Source organism: Mobula hypostoma, chromosome 3, assembly GCF_963921235.1.
Source record: "Mobula hypostoma chromosome 3, sMobHyp1.1, whole genome shotgun sequence".
NCBI lineage: Eukaryota > Metazoa > Chordata > Chondrichthyes > Myliobatiformes > Myliobatidae > Mobula > Mobula hypostoma.
This window is the reverse complement of record NC_086099.1, coordinates 106,247,838-106,271,467: the sequence shown is the minus strand read 5'-3', so window position 1 is coordinate 106,271,467 and position 23,630 is coordinate 106,247,838. Positions and strand designations below refer to the sequence as shown.

At 42.6% G+C, this 23,630-nt stretch overlaps 1 protein-coding gene across 1 annotated transcript; it reads right to left on the bottom strand.

Annotated features, from left to right (window-relative positions):
- Positions 1–5,107: 5,107 nt before the first annotated feature.
- On the bottom strand, positions 5,108–12,353 carry fabp2 (fatty acid binding protein 2, intestinal). Its single transcript, XM_063043559.1, has 4 exons — positions 12,197–12,353; positions 11,208–11,380; positions 10,797–10,904; positions 5,108–5,382 (listed from the first exon to the last, which is right to left on the bottom strand). The coding sequence occupies exons 1-4, from the start codon at positions 12,261–12,263 to the stop codon at positions 5,332–5,334; spliced, it is 399 nt and encodes a 132-aa protein (XP_062899629.1). The 5' UTR covers positions 12,264–12,353; the 3' UTR covers positions 5,108–5,331.
- Between the last annotated feature and the right edge of the window lie 11,277 nt (positions 12,354–23,630).

Genomic DNA, 23,630 nt, shown 5'->3' with positions numbered 1-23,630 from the left:
ACAGCAGCTGGATCCACTATACCCACTTTACGATTTCTCTTGTCTTTTCTATGGTCTATCTCACGGGGCCACAAAACTATCACAGAGTAGTTAGACCCCACCATTAAGCCTAAACCTAAAACTTCCTGGTGGGCTGAGCTCAGGCCTTCCTTCAGCATTTTATACTTTATCCTTTATTGTCGCCAAACAATTAGTACTAGAACGTACAATCATCACAGCGATATTTGAATCTGTGTTTCACACTCCCTGGATTACAAATATTAAATATGAAAAATATTAAAAATAGTTAAGATTAGTAAATATTAAAAATTTAAATTATAAATCATAAATAGAAAATAGAAAAATGGGAAGTAAGGTAGTGCAAAAAAACCGAGAGGCAGGTCTGGATATTTGGAGGGTACGGCCCAGATCCGGGTCAGGATCCATTCAGCAGTCTTATCACAGTTGGAAAGAAGCTGTTCCCAAATCTGGCCATACGAGTCTTCAAGCTCCTGAACCTTCTCCCGGAGGGAAGAGGGACAAAAAGTCTGTTGGTTGGGTGGGTTGTGTCCTTGATTATCCTGGCAGCACTTCTCCGATAGTGTGCGGTGTAAAGTGAGTCCACGGACGGAAGATTAGTTTCTGTGATGTGCTGCACTGTGTTCACGATCTTCTGCAGCTTCTTTCAGTCTTGGACAGGACAACTTCCATACCAGGTTGTGATGCACCCTAGAAGAATGCTTTCTACGGTGCATCTATAAAAATTAGTGAGGGTTTTAGGGGACAGGCCAAATTTCTTTAGTTTTCTCAGGAAGTAAAGGCATTGGTGGGCCTTCTTGGCAGTGAACTCTGCTTGGTTGGACCAAGTCAGGTCATTTGTGATATTGACCCCGAGGAACTTAAAGCTTTTGACCTGTTCCACTTGCGTACCACCAATGTAAATTGGGTCGTGCAGTCCACTACTCCTTCTGAAGTCAACAACCAATTTCTTTGTCTTGCTGACGTTGAGGGATAGGTTATTGTCTTCGCACCATGCCACCAGGTTCTTAATTTCCTCTCTGTACTCAAACTCATCATTACCCGAGATACGGCCTACAATTGTTGTGTCATCAGCAAACTTATATATTGAGTTTGATGGAAACTTGGCTGCACAATCATGGGTGTACAATGAGTACAGGGGGCTGAGTACACAGCCTTGTGGGGCACCAGTGCTCAGAGTGATTGTAGAGGAGAGCTTGTCCCCTATTTTTACAGCCTGGATCCTGTCTGTGAGGAAGTTGAAGATCCAGCTGCAGATCTGAGTGCTAAGGCCCAGGTTCTGGAACTTAGGAATCAGTTTATTTGGAATGATGGTACTAAAGGCAGAGCTGTAGTCAATGAAAAGGAGCCTTACATATGTGTCTTTATTCTCCAGGTGTTCTAAGGAGGAATGTAGGGCCAGAGAGATGGCGCCTGTTGTTGACCTGTTGCTCTGGTAGGCGAATTGCAAAGTGTCGAGGTTGACTGGTAGGCTGTGGTTGATGTGAGCCATAACCAATCTCTCGAAGCACTTCATAGCAATTGATGTCAGAGCCACAGGTTGATAGTCATTCAGGCATGCCACCTTGCTCTTCTTCAGCACTAGGATTATTGTTGCCTTCTTAAAACACAAGGGGATCTTAGACTGAACAAAGGAGCAGTTGAAGATGTCAGCAAACACTCCAGCTAGCTCGCTTGCACAGGCCCGGAGAACCCGTCCCGGTATGCCAACTGGGCCCATCGCCTTCCTTGGATTTATCTTCAGGAAGGCCCTTCTAACGTCCTCCTCAGTGACGATGAATCTCGATGCCACTAGGTCCAGTTCATCCGGAGGGAGCGGGATGCTCCTCTTCTGTTCGAATATTGCGTAGAATACGTTAAGTTCATCAGGCAGAGAAGCGCCACAGTTATTGATATTCCCAGCCTTTTCTTTGCGCACAGTCATCTCATTTAGATCTTGCCATAGTCTACTGGCATCCCTTTGGTTAGCCTGGGCTTCCAACTTTGCTCGATAATCCCTCCTGGAACCCTTAATGGCTTTCCAGAGTTCACGCCTCGATTCCATGTAGCGACTGCTATCCCCGGACCTAAAAGACGCAACTCTATCCTTAAAAGGGACTTGACCTCATAATTCATCCAAAGTTTCCGGTTAGGTAATACCCGGATCGTTTTGCGAGACACACAGTCCTCCGTGCATTTCCAAATAAAGTCCGTGACAGTTGAGGCATACTCATCGAGGTTAGCTGCCGAGTCCTTGAATACTAACCAGGCCACCAATTCAAAGCAGTCACGGAGGACCTCATCCATTTCCTCTGTCCAACGCGACACTACTTTTGACACCGTGACCTCCCACTTCAGTTTCTGTTTGTAAGCCGGGAGGAGGAGTACGGCCTGATGGTCCGATTTTCCGAAGTGAGGTCGTGGGACGGAACGGTAGGCATCCTTGACTGCTGTGTAGCAGTGGTCAAGTATACTCGAGCCTCTAGTGGGGCAGGAGACATGTTGGTATAATTTTGGCAGGGCCTTTCTGAGGTTGGCCTGGTTAAAGTCCCCAGCTGTAATGAGTAAAGCCTCCGGATACCTGGTGTCAGGTTCACTGATGTTGGCATACAGTATGTTCAGAGCACACTCCACGTCTGCCTGAGGGGGAATGTAGACCGCTGTCAGTATGACCGAGGTGAATTCCCGTGGCAGATAGTAGGGACGACACTTCACCAACAGATGTTCCAGGTCCGGGCTGCAGGAGCTTGTCAGTGCCACTGTGTTTGAGCACCACCCAGTGTTGATCAGTAGGCGGTCACCACCTCCCCTCGTCTTGCCTGAAGATGCCGTGCGGTCCAGCCGATGAATCGAAAAATCCTCCGGTCAGATGGCACAGTCGGGGGTGGCAGGGGAGAGCCAGGTCTCAGTGAAACAGAATACACAGCAGTTCTGCATCTCCCTGCAGTAGGTGAGTCTCCTTTTAAGATCACCCACCTTGTTCTCTATGGCTTGCACATTAACTAGTAGGATGGTAGCTGAAGCCCCTCAGCTTCAATCTAACCAGCAGCCCAGCTCTTTTCCCACGCTTCTTCGGTAAATAGTGCATCTTTCCAGGTTTCCATCGATGCAGTCTGTTGTTGTTAGCTCTTTGATGTTGGTCGACGTGTCTCGCGGGAATCGCGTCGTTGTGTGCTCTGGGTCGGGCCGAGTAACGGGGGAGGCTCCGCTGCCACTTCCAGCTGCCGGGGGCCCGGGCTGTCGATTGGGTCGGGCCCTGAAGCCAGCACTTAATCCTGGATGGCTGGGCTCCTGGCTGAAACAAGTCCTTAAGCCGAGTCACGGTTGCGGAGGCCTCCGCTCCAGTCGAGGCTCGGGCTCGATTTCTGAGGTCGGTGGCGGAGGCCTCACTTCCGGCAACTGTGGATGTCCACCAACTGGACTTTATCGTGGTCATTCCAGGGAAGCGTCTGGGGCACCTTGAGGTCTTCGCCGTCACTTCTGTGTGGTCGTCTGCTCCAGAGAGGTGCTGGTCGGAATAGGCCGTGTCTCCAAGTGCTCCAGCACTTTTTAGGAAGACTGGGTCGTCCCTCCCTGGGTTATCCAACTCTGAATACTCCTCATGCTCGATATTTACATCATCCATAGCTGTCTCGTCAGCTTTTTGAATTACTACCATTATCGCTCCCCAGTTAATCTCACCTCCCCAGTCGCTGCCTTACTTCCCCTTTAAAAGAGCGATATTTTTCTTCATTACTGTTACAATTCCATCTAAGCCATTCTGTCTCTCCAGTTGCCTGATTATCTTATTGTCATCCACACTATTTTACATCAGCCAATTAATTAACCTACTATTCAGCACATCTTTGGGAGTGGAAGGAAGTTGGGGAAAGACATACTGGTGCCTGAGGCCAAGTTGCCTTTACAGTATAAAATCTTGTGTTAGAGCCAAAAATATGAGGGAGAAAAACATTACTGTGTCTCTAAAGTAAATGCTGACTCAAAGCTGGAAGGGCATGATGTTTTAGAATTAGTAGTAAAGAATGTTGTGCAAATGCAGTCTGAAGCAACGGCAGCATTTCTTCTTTTGAAAGTTGGCACCCACTGTACATTCAAGTGTCCTTAGCTGAACTGTCACCTGAAAGATGGCAGTCATGTTTGTATAGTGAAGCATTACACGTTTGTCTTTCTTTTTGCTCTCCTGGCACTTGCTTTTGGACTTGGCTATTCCATTTGCCAGCCTTCTGTTCTGTATGTCTGCAAAATTAAGCTCATCAGGAATTCTGTTTCCTATGCTCTGAAAACTTAAGTTCGTATTCTGTTTCCCTGCAAGTTTCTTGGACGTGTTGCCACCTCTTATATCTATGTAACAATTTTGCCACGGTCCTGTTGCAGGATTCACAAGGCTATTGTCAAGGTCATACAGTATGTGACATCTTAGCTGACCTATCTCTCCTTTTGCTTTCGAACATCATTGTGGCCATTGACTTTCAAATGCCTCTCCTCTTTTATTTAACCGAGTGGGTCTGCCTTCATCTGCCTGCATCACTGCATATTCAGGAGTATAACGGGAATCTCAGTTACTCCCTCTTTCTCACAACCTGCTGACTGAGGTGTTCCCAGGCACCCATTCCTGATCCTTTCTCTCTGCATACTGCTCCTCAGTGAGATGCTTTAAACACCATCAATATGATAAGTGCACAGATACACAGGCCTGCAACTGTCCTCAGAGCAAATGGAAGTAATTGTTTATATAGGATTCACTGTTGAAAATTATGAAGTGTTCAAAGGTGAGGTGATACATCTAGATATTTTTTGGATCTATATTTGAAGAAGCCATGGATAGAGAGGTCAGAGTGAGAGTGTGATAGAAGGCTAAGGTATCCAACAATAATAGCCCAGCATCACTCAACAACTAGATCTTAATTGGGACATGAAAATGAGTCGGATATATGGTCTGTTAAGCTTGGCGGGCATATAACATTTCCATGGATTGTGAGCAACATTTCTAAAAGTTGTTTTACCTTGATTGCCTTCCACCAATATATTAAACATTTATTTCTACTTAGAAAATAAGCACCCTTAATTATATGCAATTAAGTGTTTACAGCTCTTCTTGATGTGAATTAATGGAGACACATTACAAAATTCAGATTTAATGAGCTCACTTATTGATATTAACAGTGTTCATTTGCATGAGATACTTTGTGAAATTACTAGAATGAAAATTCATCATTTTATTATTACAAAATCCATTCAATCAGTGTAGAATAGATGCAGAGCAGACAGGGCTGGAAAACTGCGACCGGAATTTTCAGAGATGCATGGCGTTGTCGTGAGTCTGTGCCACAGGCTCTACTCTTTTTTGAAGAATCTCTTCGCATCAACTCCGTCATATGAGTAAGTCTGTAGGACATCCAACAGAGATTATCATCCCAGTTCTAAGCACAAGAACTCTTTTTATAATAATAATACACCCAATTTGTGCTGAAGTTCTTGATGCCATCAGCAACATAAAGGAAAGGGTTTATTTTTTATTCATAATTATCCTGCATTTCAAATTATAGAGAATTATATTTTAAAATATGCTTTAACATTTAATGTTGAAAGATCCTAAGGTAGTACTCCCACCTCAGTAATTTCACTGAGATGTGGCTTAGTTTAGAATGACACTTTGTGTCAAATGAAGATGCTCAAGTGTCAGGAGCTTCCGAAACTCATTGTGTTGGCCATCAAAGGAACGTAGCAGGACCAAGTCTCACATCACTTCACTCCCTCCACAGATTACAACACAGTTGGGTGGAAGTTCTGGTGATGTAAGCTAGATACTTGAAATAATTGTGCATTTTGTACTGTTTTGAAGTATCAGTTTGATTCAATCATGTAAGTCTTAATGTCATGGGTTCAAGTTGGCACATTGTTTAAATAGTACTTCTGTGCAATATGCTAGTTTACTATTTGCAAAGGGATTGTGCATGGACAACAAAAAAATGCAAGTATCTCTGAGATTGCTGCCGGTAACATTAAGATGCAATGGTATATGGTTGCCAGCTCCTCCCTCAGTCTGGGTAAGGTTCAACTTCTAAATTTCATTCTCAGCTTGAATCTTAATCTACACATGTTTCTGACCCCTGGTGTTTTTTATCTCGACCTTTTCCACTGCATACTGGTTCTCATTGAAATCCTCCCTATATTCTTGATCCCCTGCATTCCTAGCCCTGAACTTGAACTTTGCCCAGCTGTAACCAGATATCCTACCACTCATCAGATCTCACATCTGATTACAAACGTACCCACCTTCCTAACCCTTGAAGCTCCTGGTCCTGACTGCCTTCTTGGCACTACCTGCTAGCTGAATATTGATGCTTCACTACATGACAGCAGAATGCATCGAACATGATCCATCTCATGGCAAACAGGATTCATTGAACACCATGGGAGAAGGAACTGGACACATTTGCCACATTTATTAATACTCAGAGTAATAGTCAATTGTGAATACTTTGATCTGTGGACAATAAGTTAGTGGATTGTGAGGTTAGTGTAGAGTTATAGACTCAATAGAGTCATCGAGTTGTACAGCACAGAGACTGGCCCTTCTGCCTAATTTGTTCATGCTGACCAAAGTGTCTTCCTGAGTTAGTCCCATTTGCCTGCATTTGATCCTTTTCCCTCTGAACATTCCATCTCCATGAACTTGTCAAAATGTCTTTTAAACATTGTAACCGTACCCACCTCGACCACTTCAGACATACCACCCCGTGTGTAAACCTCTGCTTTCTAGTTGTAGACTCGCCTAACATTCTTTTTCTATCTTATTCATCAAAACTTAAGCCCCCTTCACTCCAGGGAAAATAGTCCCAGTTTATACAGTCTCTCCAAGCTCTACAGTCACTGCAAAGATCTTGAGAATCTTTTCTGCACTCTCTCTAGCTTAACCACAGAGTGCTGACCAGGCCAGAAGACAATATCTCAGGCATAGTCTCACCAATATCTTGCACAGCTGTTCCCACAAGCAATCAATGAAAGTGTGCAATGCATCTCCTTTACCACATTTTCTATTTGTGTTGTCACTTTCAGAGAAAAATGCAGTTATATCTCTGGGTGTCTCTGTTCTAAACACTTGCAACTGTCACTCACTGTGTATGTCCTATCCTTGCTTAATTTCTCAAATTGAAGTGGCACAATAGTAGTGGTTAACACACTTTACTGTACAGGTGACCCAGTAAATTCCATTGCTGTCTGAAAGCAGTTTGTATGTTCTCCCTGTAACCATGTGAGTTTCCTCTGGGTTCTCTGGTTTCTTCCCACAGTCTAAAAGTGTACTGGTTGAATGGTCAATTGCTCATTGTAAATTGCCCCGTAATTAGACTAGGGTTAAATCTGGGGATTGCTGGCTGGTACAGCTTGAAGAGCCAGAAGGGCCTATTCTAAGCTGTATCTCAATCAATAAATAAATCCCAATAAATAAATTACATCACTCTGCATTTGTATTAGTTAAATTCCATCTGCTATTTTCTTCTCCACTTTCCTCATTAACTCACATTCTCCCTAGCCTTAGACAGCCTTATAACACCATCAATGCTGGTGTCATCTGCGTACTCACTAATTATGCAGCTAAATTTTCATCCAAATTTTTAACAGGTATGACAAACAACAGGCCTCTAACCTGAGAAACAACCCTCCACTACCGTCCTCAGATTCCTACCACTATACCTAATTGACTAGCTCTCCCTTGATCACCCTTCTGGAACAGCCTACCTTGTGGGACCTTTGCACTCAAGGAAAGCTGCACTTTAGCAATCAGTCAGATTAGGCAGAGCTGGTTTTTGCCTGCTTAAGTGGATTTACAGATATTGAGCAATATTTTCCTGCCCAGCCTTCCTCCATTAACTAACAGATTATTAAATTACTATTCCATTGCTACTTGGGATAAGCTTTCCACATGTAATATTGGATCTTACTTTGCTAACGAGAGTAATGATCTCAAAAGTGGCTTAGTGCAAGTGAAATGTATTTAGATGTCCTGAGAATGTGTTTTTTAAATACATACTAGAAATTTGTCTCTGACTGGCAGTGTTAAACATGCATTTTAGCAGAGACTGTTGTTTGTTTCCCTTTTCTGATGATCATTTCCATTCTGATTATCAATCTATACAGTATTCAGCCTCTTCTATAATGGATGTTTTGCACTGCTGATTAAGGATAGATTTATAGGTAAAATACTTATACAAAATGATTACAAATAATTAGAATAGGAAAAAAATGTTAATTGTAATTCTTTGTATATAAATTTGAAAACAAATCCTAATTATTTGAGACCATGTATGAACACAGTGTAGTCAAACATTCAAACATGAGGAATTCTGCAGATGCTGGAAATTCAAGCAACACACATCAAAGTTGCTGGTGAACGCAGCAGGCCAGGCAGCATCTCTAGGAAGAGGTACAGTCGACATTTTGGGCCAAGACCCTTCGTCAGGACTAACTGAAAGAAGAGCTAGTAAGAGATTTGAAGGTGGAAAGGGGAGGGGGAGATCCAAAATGATAGGAGAAGACAGGAGAGGGAGGGATGGAGCCAAGAGCTGGACAGGTGATTGGCAGAAGGGATATGAGAGGATCACATAAGGGATATGAGGAGGCCCAGGGAGAAGAAAAAGGGGGAGGGGGGGAAAAACCAAGAGGATGGGCAAGGGGTATAGTCAGAGGGACAGAGGGAGAAAAAGGAGAGAGAGAGAAAGAAAGAAGAATAAATAAATAACGGATGGGGTACGAGGGGGAGGTGGGGCATTAGCAGAAGTTTGAGAAGTCAATATTCATGCCATCAGGTTGGAGGCTACCCAGGAACATAAGGTGTTGTTCCTCCAACCTGAGTGTGGCTTCATCTTTGCAGTAGAGGAGGCCGTGGATAGACATATCAGAATGGGAATGGGATGTGGAATTAAAATGTGTGGCCACTGGGAGATCCTGCTTTCTCTGGCGGACAGAGCGTAGGTGTTCAGCAAAATGATCTCCCAGCCTGCGTCGGGTCTCGCCAATATATAGAAGGCCACATCGGGAGCACTGGACGCAGTATATCACCCCAGCCGACTCACAGGTGAAGTGTCGCCTCACCTGGAAGGACTGTCTGGGGCCCTGAATGGTGGTAAGGGAGGAAGTGTAAGGGCATGTGTAGCACTTGTTCCGCTTACAAGGATAAGTGCCCGGAGGGAGATCAGTGGGGAGGGATGGGGGGGACGAATGGACAAGGGAGTCGCGTAGGGAGCGATCCTGTGGAATGCAGAGAGAGGGTCGGAGGGAAAGATGTGCTTAGTGGTGGGATCCCGTTGGAGGTGGCGGAAGTTACGGAGAATAATATGTTGGACCTGGAGTCTGGTGGGGTGGTAGGTGAGGACCAGGGGAACCTTATTCCTAGTGGGGTGGCGGGAGGATGGAGTGAGAGCAGATGTGCGTGAAATAGGGGAGATGCGTTTGAGAGCAGAGTTGATGGTGGAGGAAGGGAAGCCCCTTTCTTTAAAAAAGGAGGACATCTCCCTCGTCCTGGAATGAAAAGCCTCATCCTGGGAGCAGATGCGGCGGAGATGGAGGAATTGCGAGAAGGGGATAGCATTTTTGCAAGGGACAGGGTGAGAAGAGGAATAGTCCAGATAGCTGTGAGAGTCAGTCGGCTTATAGTAGACGTCGGTAGATAAGCTGTCTCCAGAGATAGAGACAGAAAGATCTAGAAAGGGGAGGGCCGTGTTGGAAATGGACCAAGTAAACTTGAGGGCAGGGTGAAAGTTGGAGGAAAGTTAATGAAGTCAACGAGCTCAGCATGCGTGCAGGAAGCAGCGCCAATGCAGTTGTCGATGTAGCGAAGGAAAAGTGGGGGACAGAACCAGAATAGGTTTGGAACATAGATTGTTCCATAAAGCCAGCAAAAAGGCAGGCAGAGCAAGGACCCAAACGGGTACCCATAGCTACACCTTTAGTTTGGAGGAAGTGGGAGGAGCCAAAGGAGAAATTATTAAGAGTAAGGACTAATTCCGCAAGACGGAGCAGGGTGGTGGTAGAGGGGAACTGATTAGGTCTGGAATCCAAAAAGAAGCAGATAGCTTTGAGACCTTCCTGATGGGGGATGGAAGTATATAGGGACAGGACATCCATGGTGAAAATAAAGCAGTGGGGGCCAGGGAACTTGAAATCATCGAAAAGTTTAAGAGCGTGAGAAGTGTCATGAACATAGACCATTCTGATATGTCTATCCACAGCCTCCTCTACTGAAAAGATGAAGCCACACTCAGGTTGGAGGAACAACACCTTATATTCCGTCTGGGTAGCCTCCAACCTGATGGCATGAACACTGACTTCTCTAACTTCTGCTAATGCCCCATCTCCCCCTTGTACCCCATCCGTTATTTATTTATATACACACATTCTTTCTCTCACTCTCCTTTTTCTCCCTCTCTCCCTCTGACTATACCCCTTGTCCGTCCTCTTGGTTTTTCCCCCCTCCCCCTTTTCCTTCTCCCTGGGCCTCCTCATACCCCTTATGTGATCCTCTTATATCCCTTTTGCCAATCACCTGTCCAGCTCTTGGCTCCAACCCTCCCCCTCCTGTCTTCTCCTATCATTTTGGATCTCCCCCTCCCCCTCCCACTTTCAAATCTCTTACTAGCTCTTCCTTCAGTTAGTCCTGACGAAGGGTCTCGGCCCGAAATTTGGACTATACTACTTCCTAGAGATGCTGCCTGGCCTGCTGCGTTCACCAGCAACTTTGATGTGTATTGTAGTCAAACATTGATTTTTCGTATAAAACTGAGAACCAGCAAAGGCTTTACCTGAACAAGTTCATTGCCAACAATTTCCCTGTGTGTTAAGAGTTCCTTGCCATTGTCCTTCCTCGTGAACTTTCCAACAAGTTTGTCTCCCTCAAGATTCCATGAACCCTATCACACAAAAAAATACTTTACATTAGTTCCAACATCTCATGTGAATTAGACAGAATAATTATAGGAATGCACAGAATGAATGCAGGACACAATAAACAAGATATGAGTTAACTGAAAGGCCATTTTATATTATTCTTACCACATTTCCCAGAATAATATCTTAATTACACAGTTAATTTTATTAATCTGCATAAAGGAAATAAATTGTTTTATAACTTTACATTTCCCAGAATAATATCTTAATTACACAGTTAATTTTATTAATCTGCATAAAGGAAATAAATTGTTTTATAACTTTACTTGAAGTTCTGTTCCATCCGCCAATGAATACTCAAAGGATACTCCTAGTGTGAACTCGATTTCTTTTGTTCGGAAGTTACTGGACTCTTTAACAGTAAACTTATTTCCATCTTGGTGAATTGTAATCTTCAGGTTATCATGAATTGCAAGCTTTCTTTTCATAACATTTACCCCTGGTAATTAAAGTGAGAATTGTTCATTTAATTGAATGAGAAATGCATTAATTTGAAAAAATTTAGAACAGTTATTTTCTCATCCATAAGAACAATAATGCCTATTTTGATACTTATTGAGAAACATAGAAACATAGAAACATAGAAAATAGGTGCAGGAGTAGGCCATTCGGCCCTTCGAGCCTGCACCACCATTTATTATGATCATGGCTGATCATCCAACTCAGAACCCCGCCCCAGCCTTCCCTCCATACCCCCTGACCCCTGTAGCCACAAGGGCCATATCTAACTCCCTCTTAAACATAGCCAATGAACTGGCTTCAACAGTTTGCTGTGGCAGAGAATTCCACAGATTCACCACTCTCTGTGTGAAGAAGTTTTTCCTAATCTCGGTCCTAAAAGGCTTCCCCTCTATCCTCAAACTGAGAAGAGCTTATATAAAACATATTGTAAATCATAAAGAAAACATATTGTTTATTTCTGATAGAAACAGAAAGTACAAACGATAATCTCTTCAAAACCATGTTAGTACTTTATATTACGGCATTAAATTCAATGAATCAAAATTTCTTCAAGTACAATGACTTAAATTGTTTTTTCACTAAGTCCCTTTGCAAGGTAATAATGAATGTGCTAAGATTATCTTTAGCCTTAGTAAAATTTAAGGTTGTTTTCAACTACAGCAGTCTTCAGAAGGTGCCAAATTTCTAGTAATAGAATAAGATATTCTAGATTTCACAATAATTGCATATTAGTGTATTGATATTTACACCTTTTTTTCTGCAGGGATAGGCTATAATCTCATTAAACACTTACCCAGTTGTTCCAAAAACTGTTCATAGTTCTCATTTCTTTCAACCCTCCAGCTACCATTGAATGTCATCTTTGTACCTTGGGTGAGTTCCTCCAACAAGTGTGCAACTCTTCTAAAGCTCTGTTTTTAAGACTCACAACAATCAAAACCATGATATTATCAGTCTGAACACACCCTGGATGGTTAAAGTTTGACTGCCACATGTGACCCTTTCCAAGAACAACATAGTACAGAATGATTTTAGTGTGTCTTAAATATAAAGGAGGCTAAGTCCAATCACGTGGATTATGCAACTTGATTGCTTTGTTTAATCAGGCATGCATCATCTTTGTTATCGATATGAAATATAATGATTGCTCTCTTGTTTCAAGTAAAAGATTGTTTTATTGTTTCAAAAGCATTATTAACTGAGAAATAAAATACTAGGGTGGTCTGAAAACCTGGAATGGGGAGTCTTTTTATGTAGGTACAGATTTCTCCTAAGAGTTGAGCTCAAACATTTACTGTTAGTATATGATATACCCATTTAGCTGTTTTTGATCTGCACAGCAGAAACTATTTAATGAGACTAAGACAACAAAATATATCAAGACGATTAGTTTTCCTTGTATACTAACAATTCTAAATTGACCATAGCTTTAATGTTTCAATATTTTGGAATTCTGCAGAATTCCAAAGAGGAGATTGGGTAATACGTAGAATCATAGAGCACAGAAGAAGGTCCTTTGTCCCGTTATATCTATAACGATCATTAAGTATCCATTGATATTATTCCCATTTAACATCATATGGCCTGTAGCCCTCAGTGTGTTGTCAATTTAAATCCCGGTGCTGAGCAACTTACATGTGTGAACCTACTTGCCCCTACCACCTTCCTAGTCAGTGCAATCCAGATTTCTACCACACTCTGGATGGCAAAAAAATTACTTCAGTTTTTGTTTGGACATTGCCTCCTCATCTTATAACCCTACCCTCTTGTTTTGGACATCTTTTCTCCTCCTCCTTCCACTGCCACATTTTCTTGAATTCAGCCTTTCCTTCTTCCTGCTGCTGGTCATGCTGGATGTTTAGTGGGACCTCCAGTAATAAAGAGCTCTAATATGATGGCCTTAATGGTGTGTAAGTTCTATCCACAGTAATGGTATTCCATAGAACATTATATTTTCACATCTAAACCAAATCCCAACAATTCCATATAATTAAGGATCTCATTAAATACCTGAGGCGCTGCCTGTGGTTTAGATCTGACTTCCAAGGTGCAGTTTACATTGCATGTATGGCACATATACCATATAGAGCCCAATATTAAATGACGGATGTCAATGGAAGTTTCCTGAGATTTATGTGAAACTTGCATACTCTGTATGCTTGCTCTGTGTGCGTGTGCATATTCACAGTCTTTACTGAACTATGTGAATGAGTTTAGACATAGCTGGGGGTGCACATTAACATTGCAATTGCAAGGTGTATTTGAAATTGTAAGGGGAATAGAGACTTCTGGCACATTGGAAAAATACACGATGTTAGCAAACCCTTATCTCATTATATTTTGAAACATAAGACCATAAGACATAGGAGCAGAATTGGGCTACTCAGCCCATTCGAGTCAGCTCCGCCTTCCATCATGGCTAATCCCAGATCCCGCTCAACCCCATACACCTCCCTTCTCGCCATAACCTTTGATGCCCTGACCGATCAAGAACCTATCAATTTTTGCTTTAAATATACCCACGGTCTTGGCTTCCACAGCGGTCTGTGATGGAACATTCCACAGATTCATTATTCTCTGGCTAAAAAACATCCTCTTTACCTCTGTTCTAAAGGGTCACCCCTCAATTTTGAAGTTGTGCCCTTTAGTTTTGGACACCTCCCCCACTGGAAACACCTTCTCCACATCCACCTTATCTAGTCCTTTCAACATTCGGTGGCTTTCAATGAGATCCCCCTGCATTCTTCTAAATTCCAGTCAGTACAGGCCCAAAGCTACCAAATATCCTCATATGCCAACCTGTTCATTCCTGTAATCATCCTCGTGAACCTCCTCTGGACTCGCTCCAATGACAACACATCCTTTCCGAGATATGGGGCCCAAAATTGTTGACAATACTCCCAAGTGTGGCCTGACTAGTTGGTGTCTTATAAAGCTGCAACATTATCTCCTTGTTTTTATATTCTATTCCCCTTGAAATGAATGCCAACATTGCATTTGCCTTCTTTAACACGGACTCAACCTGTAAATTAACCTTCTGGGTGTCTTGCACAAGGACTCCTAAGTCACTTTGCACCTCTGATGAATATTCTGTTTGAACCTTCTCCCCATTTAGATAATAGTCCACACTTTTGTTCCTTTTACCAAAATGAATCATCATATTTGTCAGGCAAGATTGCCCTTTACAGAAACCATGCTGTCTTTGACTTATTTTATCATTGGTTTCCAAGTACCTCGAAACTTCATCCTTAATAATGGACTCCAACACTTTCCCAACCACTGAGGTTAGGCTAACTGGCCTATAATTTCCTTTATTTTGCCTTCCTCCCTTCTTAAAGAGAGGAGTGACATTTGCAATTTTCCAGTCCTCCTGAACCATGCCAGAATCAAGTGATTCTTGAAAGATCATAATCAATGCATCTGGTATCTCTTCAGCAACCTCTTTAGAACTCTGAAACTCACAGAGCTATGGTACACTGCTAGTGTCTTCCACAGTGAAGACTGATGCAAAGTACTCATTAAGTTCATCTGCCATTTCTTTGTCCTCTGCTAATACCTCCCAGCATCATTTTCCAGTGGTTCAATATCAACTCTCATCTCCCTTTTACTCTTTATATAACTGAAAAAACTTTTAGTATTCTGCTTTATATTATTGGCTAATTTGCCCTCATATTTCATCTTTACCCTACTTACGGCTTTTTAGTTCCCCTTTGTTAGATATAAAAAATTTCTCAGTCATTCAACTTCCCACTCATTTCTGCTACCTTATATGCCCTTTCCTTGGCTTTTATGTAGTCCTTAACTTCCTTTGTCAGCCACGGTTGCCTACCCCTGCCATTTGAGAACAACTTCCTCTGTGGGACATATCTATCCTGCGCCTTGTGAACTATTCCCGGAAACTTCAGCCACCTCTGTTCTGCGGTCATCCCTGCCAGTTTCCCCCTCCAATCCACCTGGGAAAGCTCCTCTCTATGCCTCTGGAATACCCTTTATTCCATTGAGTTACTGATACATGTGACTTATGCTTTTCCCTCTCAAATTGCAGTATGAATTCAATCATATTATGATCACTACTTCCTAAGGGTTCCTTTACCTTAAGCTCCCTAATAAAATTTGGACTATTACACAATACCCAACCTAAGACAGCCTTTCCCCTAGTAGGCTCAAGCACAAGCTGCTCTAAAAGGCCATCTTGTTGGCATTCAACAAATTTCCTCTCTTGCAATCCAACACCAATCTGATTTTCCCAAATCCTTTGCATATTACATAGAAAACATAGAAAATAGGTGCAGGAGTAGGCCATTCGGCCCTTTGAGCCTGCACCGCCATTTATTATGATCATGGCTGATCATCCAACTCAGAACCCTGCACCAGCCTTCCCTCCATACTCTCTGATCCCCCTAGCCACAAGGGCCATATCTAACTCCCTCTTAAATATAGCCAATGAACTGGCCTCAACTGCTTCCTGTGGCAGAGAATTCCACAGATTCACCACTCTCTGTGTGAAGAAGTTTTTCCTCATCTCGGTCCTAAAAGGTTTCGCCTTTATCCTCAAACTGTGACCCCTCGTTCTGGACTTCCCCAACATCGGGAACAATCTTCCTGCATCTAGCCTGTCCAATCCCTTTAGGATTTTATACGTTTCAATCAGATCCCCCCTCAATCTTCTAAATTCCAACGAGTACAAGCCCAGTCCATCCAGTCTTTCTTCATATGAAAGTCCTGCCATTCCAGGAATCAATCTGGTGAACCTTCTTTGTACTCCCTCTAAGGCAAGAATGTCTTTCCTCAGATTAGGGGACCAAAACTGCACACAATACTCCAGGTGTGGTCTCACCAAGGCCTTGTACAACTGCAGTAGTACCTCCCTGCTCCTGTACTCGAATCCTCTCGCTATAAATGCCAGCATACCATTCGCCTTTTCACCGCCTGTTGTACCTGCATGCCCACTTTCAATGACTGGTGTATAATGACACCCAGGTCTCGTTGTACCTCCCCTTTTCCTAATCGGCCACCATTCAGATAATAATCTGTTTTCCTATTTTTGCCACCAAAGTGGATAACTTCACATTTATCCACATTAAATTGCATCTGCCATGAATTTGCCCAATCACCCAACCTATCCAAGTCACCCTGCATCCTCTTAGCATCCTCCTCACAGCTAACACTGCCACCCAGCTTTGTGTCATCCGCAAACTTGGAGATGCTGCATTTAATTCCCTCATCCAAGTCATTAACATATATTGTAAACAACTGGGGTCCCAGCACTGAGCCTTGCGGTACCCCACTAGTCACTGCCTGCCATTCTGAAAAGGTCCCGTTTATTCCCACACTTTGCTTCCTGTCTGCTAACCAATTCTCTATCCACATCAATACCTTACCCCCAATACCGTGTGCTTTAAGTTTGCACACTAATCTCCTGTGTGGGACCTTGTCAAAAGCCTTTTGAAAATCCAAATATACCACATCCACTGGTTCTCCCCTATCCACTCTACTAGCTATATATCCTCAAAAAATTCTGTGAGATTCGTCAGACATGATTTTCCTTTCACAAATCCATGCTGACTTTGTCCGATCATTTCACCGCTTTCCAAATGTGCTGTTATCACATCTTTGATAACTGACTCCAGCAGTTTCCCCACCACCGACGTTAGGCTAACCGGTCTATAATTCCCCGGTTTCTCTTTCCCTCCTTTTTTAAAAAGTGGGGTTACATTAGCCACCCTCCAATCCTCAGGAACTAGTCCAGAATCTAACGAATTTTGAAAAATTATCACTAATGCATCCACTATTTCTTGGGCTACTTCCTTAAGCACTCTGGGAGGCAGACCATCTGGCCCTGGGGATTTATCTGCCTTTAATCCCTTCGATTTACCTAACACCACTTCCCTACTAACATGTATTTCCCTCAGTTCCTCCATCTCACTGGACCCTCTGTCCCCTACTATTTCTGGAAGATTATTTATGTCCTCCTTAGTGAAGACAGAACCAAAGTAATTATTCAATTGGTCTGCCATGTCCTTGCTCCCCATAATCAATTCACCTGTTTCTGTCTGTAGGGGACCTACATTTGTCTTTACCAGTCTTTTCCTTTTTACATATCTATAAAAGCTTTTACAGTCAGTTTTTATGTTCCCTGCCAGTTTTCTCTCATAATCTTTTTTCCCCTTCCTAATTAAGCCCTTTGTCCTCCTCTGCTGAACTCTGAATTTCTCCCAGTCCTCAGGTGAACAACTTTTTCTGGCTAATTTGTATGCTTCTTCTTTAGAATTGATACTATTCCTAATTTCTCTTGTCAGCCACGGGTGCACTACCTTCCTTGATTTATTCTTTTGCCAAACTGGGATGAACAATTGTTGTAGTTCATCCATGCAATCTTTAAATGCTTGCCATTGCATATCCACCGTCAATCCTTTAAGTGTCATTTGCCAGTCTATCTTAGCTAATTCACGTCTCATACCTTCAAAGTTACCCCTCTTTAAGTTCAGAACCTTTGTTTCTGAATTAACTATGTCACTCTCCATCTTAATGAAGAATTCCACCATATTATGGTCACTCTTACCCAAGGGGCCTCTCACGTCAAGATTGCTAATTAACCCTTCCTCATTGCTCAAAACCCAGTCTAGAATAGCCTGCTCTCTGGTTGGTTCCTCGACATGTTGGTTCAAAAAACCATCCCGCATACATTCCAAGAAATCCTCTTGAAGCCCCCCTATTACAAATGTGACATTACCTTTATTACATGCCCTTTCCAGCTCCCTTTGCAATATCAACCCCACATCTTGGCTACTATATGGAGGCCTATATATGATTCTCATAATGTTTTCTCACCCTTACAGCTTCTTAACTCCACCTACAAAGATTTGATATTTTCGATCCTATGTCACTTCTTTCTAAAGATGTAATTCTATCTCTTACCAACAGAGCCACACCACCGCCCATGCCTTCCTAACTGTCCTTTCAATACAAAGTATATCCTTTGATGTTAAGCTCCCAAGTATGACCTTCTTTCAGCCACGACTCAGTGATGCCCACAATGTCATGCCGACCAATCTCTAATTGTGCCATGAGTTTTTCATTTGCATCTTGGTTTTTCATCAATATCTGTGTGTCATTTTTCATTGATTCTATTATATTTCTCTGTTCTACAGTGAATGCCTGCAAGAAAATGAATGTTTCACATTTGTATCTAATCGATAAAGATCATGTTGATCGTGGACAACTTTTATCTGAGATTTGATTTCAAAAAGCCTGGTGACGATTGCGTGTGTATTCCAGACCATTAATCTCAGTGGGCTGATAATACCGCCGATAATAAGATAAGGTTTCTGTTACGCAGGGACTTTGGTTTTACTGATGTAGTTGATATCATTAGAGTTACCAAATAGAAATAAGTCTAATGTCCAGGCTTTAACTCTGTGCTTTGTCACTTTGCACTCATAAAAGATGCAGTGGTTTTGAAATTATGTTTGTCGTAAATGGCCCAGTTGGGATATCTGTTGCCAGAGTGGAAACTCACTCTTGCATATCCAGCAGAGTCCGACATTTATTCCTGCTGTGTCAGCTGATCCCCTGAAGTAGTGGAAAGCCTTTGGTTGTCAGCTCCTTAAGCACACAGACAAAACTAGAGGAAAGAATTAAAATTGCATTTCTGTCTTGTAATCATTATAACGTGAGATCTGTCCAGGTAAAATGCACACACCAAGATAATGCAACCCTGAAGCAAAGTTCATATTGTTCTTAAGGCAAACAATCCTTCTTGATCAACTGATGGTGTTTTATTTGTTGCTAGAGTTTCATTGTGGTTGATAATTTTGTTTGAGAAAAAAACACTGTTCAATGAAAATCAGCTGAGAGTAGTCAAATCAGATCAAGTTGAATTATCAATCTACCATACATGGATGAAGCTGAACAAAGCATTGTTCCTCTGGGGCCAAGGTACAAAACATACACAGGACATTCAAAACAGAGAGCAAAGAAACCCCTGGTAAGTATAGGCCAAAACCACAAGCAACATGCGAGCACCTGTGGGAAGAATGGGCCATGAAGTACATCAGGGACGGAGCAGATGGCAGATTCAAGCAAAAGCAAACATTATGGTGTTTGCTTCAGAATCAATTCATTATGGTGTGTAGATGGGGCAGTTCTGTTTCAGTCCTGCTTCCCCAGCCTGGAACATCTGATAGTCAAGTGTCACCTGTTTTCCCTGCCGAGTGAGTTCTCTGTCATCATCCTGGTTGCAGTGCACATTCCACCACGGGCCAATGTCAGTCTGGCACTTAAGGAGCTGGATCATGATCAACACACCCTGATAGCTTCCCAATCTTTGTGAGAGACTTCAAGCAGGCTAACTTAAAGAAGTTTCTAACCAACTTTCACCCACATGTTAGCAGCAGAACTAGAGGAACTGACACATTTAATCACTGTCACCATCAAGAATGCTTACAGTTTCATCCCACACCGGCACTTTGGCAAGTCTGATATCTTGGCTTCTACTCCTACCATGTAGGCCGAGACTGAAGACCACAGCACCAGTGGTGAAATATGGTCAAGAGACAGTTAGGAGCATTTGCAGGACTGCTTTAAATCAGTGGCCTGGACCATATTCAGGGATTCCTCTTTGGACCTGACTGATGATGTAATAGACTTCATCAAGATGAGTGTGTGCCTTTGAGAACACACTAAGTTTTCTGAAACCCTAGATGAACCAAGAGATTTACAGTCTGCTGAGAGCTAGATCTGTGACTTTGGAGACTGGTAATCCAGAACCATGGTTAATGTGGCACTATCACATCTCAGGGTGTCAGAATTCAGACTTCAATCCCAGCGTCCTCTGTAAGGAGTTTGTACGTCCTCCCCATGGAAAGCATGAGTTTTCTCTGGGAGCATTGGTTTTCTCTCATAGTCCAAAAAATTACTGGTCATTGTAAATTGTCCTGTGATTAGGCTAGGGTTAAATTGGGGGTCGCTGGGTGGTGCAGCTCGAAGGGCCAGAAGGGCCTATTCTGCACTGTTTCTCCAAATAAAATACATAAATAAACCCCACACAAAGTCCTGGTATGATCTACGGAAGGCCATCATGAGAATGAAAAGGCATTTCCCATGTGAGGTTAGAGACACAATTAGGTGCACATAATCTGAAACAGGGATTTCATGCCAAGGTGAAATTTAACAGCATAAAAGGCTGTGATGCTTCACTCCCAGATGAGCTCAATGCTCTTCATACAACTTTGACAGAGAGAATAAAACTACGCTTGTGTAAATCTCCAAAGCATCTGATAACCCTGTGACCTCTGCTCCGGAGACTGATGTCAGAACATTCTTACAAGATGTCAGACCCCAGTGTTGTACCTGGCCATCTATTGATCAACTATCTGGAGTGTTCAAAGATAACTTCATCCATTCACTGTTTCAGTTGGAGATTCCCACCTATTTCAAAAGGGGCTTCAATCATACCAGTGTCCAATATTGTCTGATAGCACGCATACCTACCAAAATGAAGTGTGTTGAGAGGTTGATCATAGCTAGAATTAAATCCTATGAGCAAGGGACTGAATCTGCTACCCTTCACCTTCAGCCATAATAGGTCTATAGCATACACAGTCTCACTGCTTCTCCACACTGCTTTGGACCTCCTAGATAATGGCAAAACTTATGTCAGGCTGCTCAGCATTCAACACCATTGTCTCCACCGTACTAATCAAATGATTTCAAAATCTGGGTCTCGGTACAGTACCTACCTCTGCAGCTGAATCCACTACCTCCTCTTCAGGCGACCATAGTCTGTGTAGATCTCTCAATCACCGACAATCAATATCAATGCACCTCGAGGATGAGTGCTTACTTCACTGCTCTATTCATTCAACGACTGTGTGACTAAATACAGCGCAAATGCCTTCTGTACATTTGCAGGTGACATCACTATTGATGGTAAAATCTCAAATGGCAACAAGGGTGAGATAGATAGGCTGGTTGTGTGGTTTTCCAACCATAACCTTGCTCTCAATGCCATGATTGTGGGCTTCAGGTGAAAATGCACCCATCCTCATTGAGAAGTCACTGGTAGAAAGTGTGAGCAGTTTGAGTTTCTGGGTGTCAACATCCTGGAGGATCTATCCTGGGCCCAACACATTGACGTGATCGCGAAGAAGGCATGCTAATAGCTCTACTTTGTTAGGCATGAGATTTTGTATGTTATCAAAGACTTTTGCAAATTTCTGTAGATGTATGGTGGAGACAATCCTGACTGCATCACAGCCTAGTGTGGAGATTCCAATGCACAGGAGATCAAGAGGTTATGGAGGATTTTAGATTCAGCCAACTCCATCATAGGCACAATATTGCGCACCATTGAGGACATCTTCAAAAGGTGATGACTTTACAAGGTGGCATCTGTCACCAAGGACCCCCACTATCCAGGACATACCCTCTTCTAACTACTACCATTGGGAGGAGTTATGGGAGCCTGAAGATTCACATCTGATGTTTTGAGAACAGCTTCTTTCCCTTCACCATCATGAACCCACGAACCCATTATTCATTAATCTTTATTATTCATTATCCCTTTGTTTAGACCATGTATTAATTTTGTATTATTTAGACCATAGGACACAGGAGCGGAATTAAGCCATCTGGCTCATCGAGTCTGCTCCGCCATTCAATCACGGCTGATCATTTTTTTCCTCTCCTCCTCAACCCCAGTTTCTGGCCTTCTCCCCGTAACCTTTGATGCCATGTCCAATCAAGAACCTATCAATCTCTGTCTTAAGTACACCCAACGACCTGGCCTCCACAGCTGCATCTGGCAACAAATTCCACAAATTCACCCACTCTTTGGCTAAAGAAATTTCTCCACGTCTCTGTTTTAAATGGAAGCTCCTCTATCCTGAGGCTGTGCCCTCTTGTCCTAGACTCTTCCACCACAGGAAATATCCTTTCCACATCTGTCTAGGCCTTTCAACATTCGAAAGGTTTCAATGAGATTCCCCCTCATCCTTCTGAATTCCAGCGAGTACAGACTCAAAGCGATCAAACGTTCTTCGTATGATAACCCTTTCATTCCCAGAATCATCCTTGTGAACCTCCTCTGGACCCTCTCCAATACCAGCACATCTTATCAAAGATGAAGGGCCTAAAACTGTTCACAATACTCAAGGTGAGGCCTCACCAGTGCCTTATAAAGCCTCAGTAGCACATCCTTGCTGTTGTATTCTAGGCCTCTTGAAATGAATGCTTACCTGATATTTGCCTTCCTCCTCACTGACTCAACCTGCAAGTTAACCCTTTGCATCTCAAATTTTTGGATTTTCTCTGTTTAGAAAATAGTTTGCGCATTTATTTCTACTACAAAAGTGCATGACCTTGCATTTTCCAACATTGTATTTCATTTGGCACTTTCTTGCTCGTTCTCCTATTCTGTCTAAGTCCTTCTGCAGCCACCTATTCCATCATCTAAATCATTGATATACAGCATAAAAAGAAGTGGTCCCAACACCGACCCCTACAGAACACCACTAGTCACTGGCAGCCAACCAGAAAAGGATACATCTATCCTGCACCTTCCTAATTTTTCCAAAAAACTCATGCCAATGCTGCTCTGCTGTCATCCCTGCCAGCAGCTCCTTCCAATTTACTTTGGCCAATTCCTCTCTCATACCACTGCAATTTCCATTACTCCACTGAAATACTGCTACGTCAGACTTTACTTTCTCCCTATCAAATTTCAAGTTTCAATAAATTTATAGTAATATTTATGTCTTTGTGCTCTGCTGCTGCCACAGAGCAACATATTTCACATTTTCTAAGTATGTAATAATAAACCTGAATCTGATTCTGATAACACCAAATCTAGGACCATTTTACAGGGATTGTTTAATAACCAGTGTTGTGGATGCAGATATATCAATTCAGCCTCATACAATAATATGTAAAAAACTTTAATACATGCACCTTAATCGGACAAATGTACTTCAATCTTGCATTGACTTAACAAGCAATTGGAGTAAGCGAAGGAATTAAGCAACAAAAATGATTGTACAACACACAGAGCTGAATCTTTGCAGGTATAGACATAGGGCCTGAATTACTGCTGGAGTGCATGCATTGGGCTTTTGACTCAGCAGGATCTAATGTTTCCTCATGTAAAGATGTGCCTGTGGCATTGAATACTCTGTGTGATTCTTCTGCTGCTGGTGCAAGAGTGAGGAATGGACGTGATGGTTGTAATC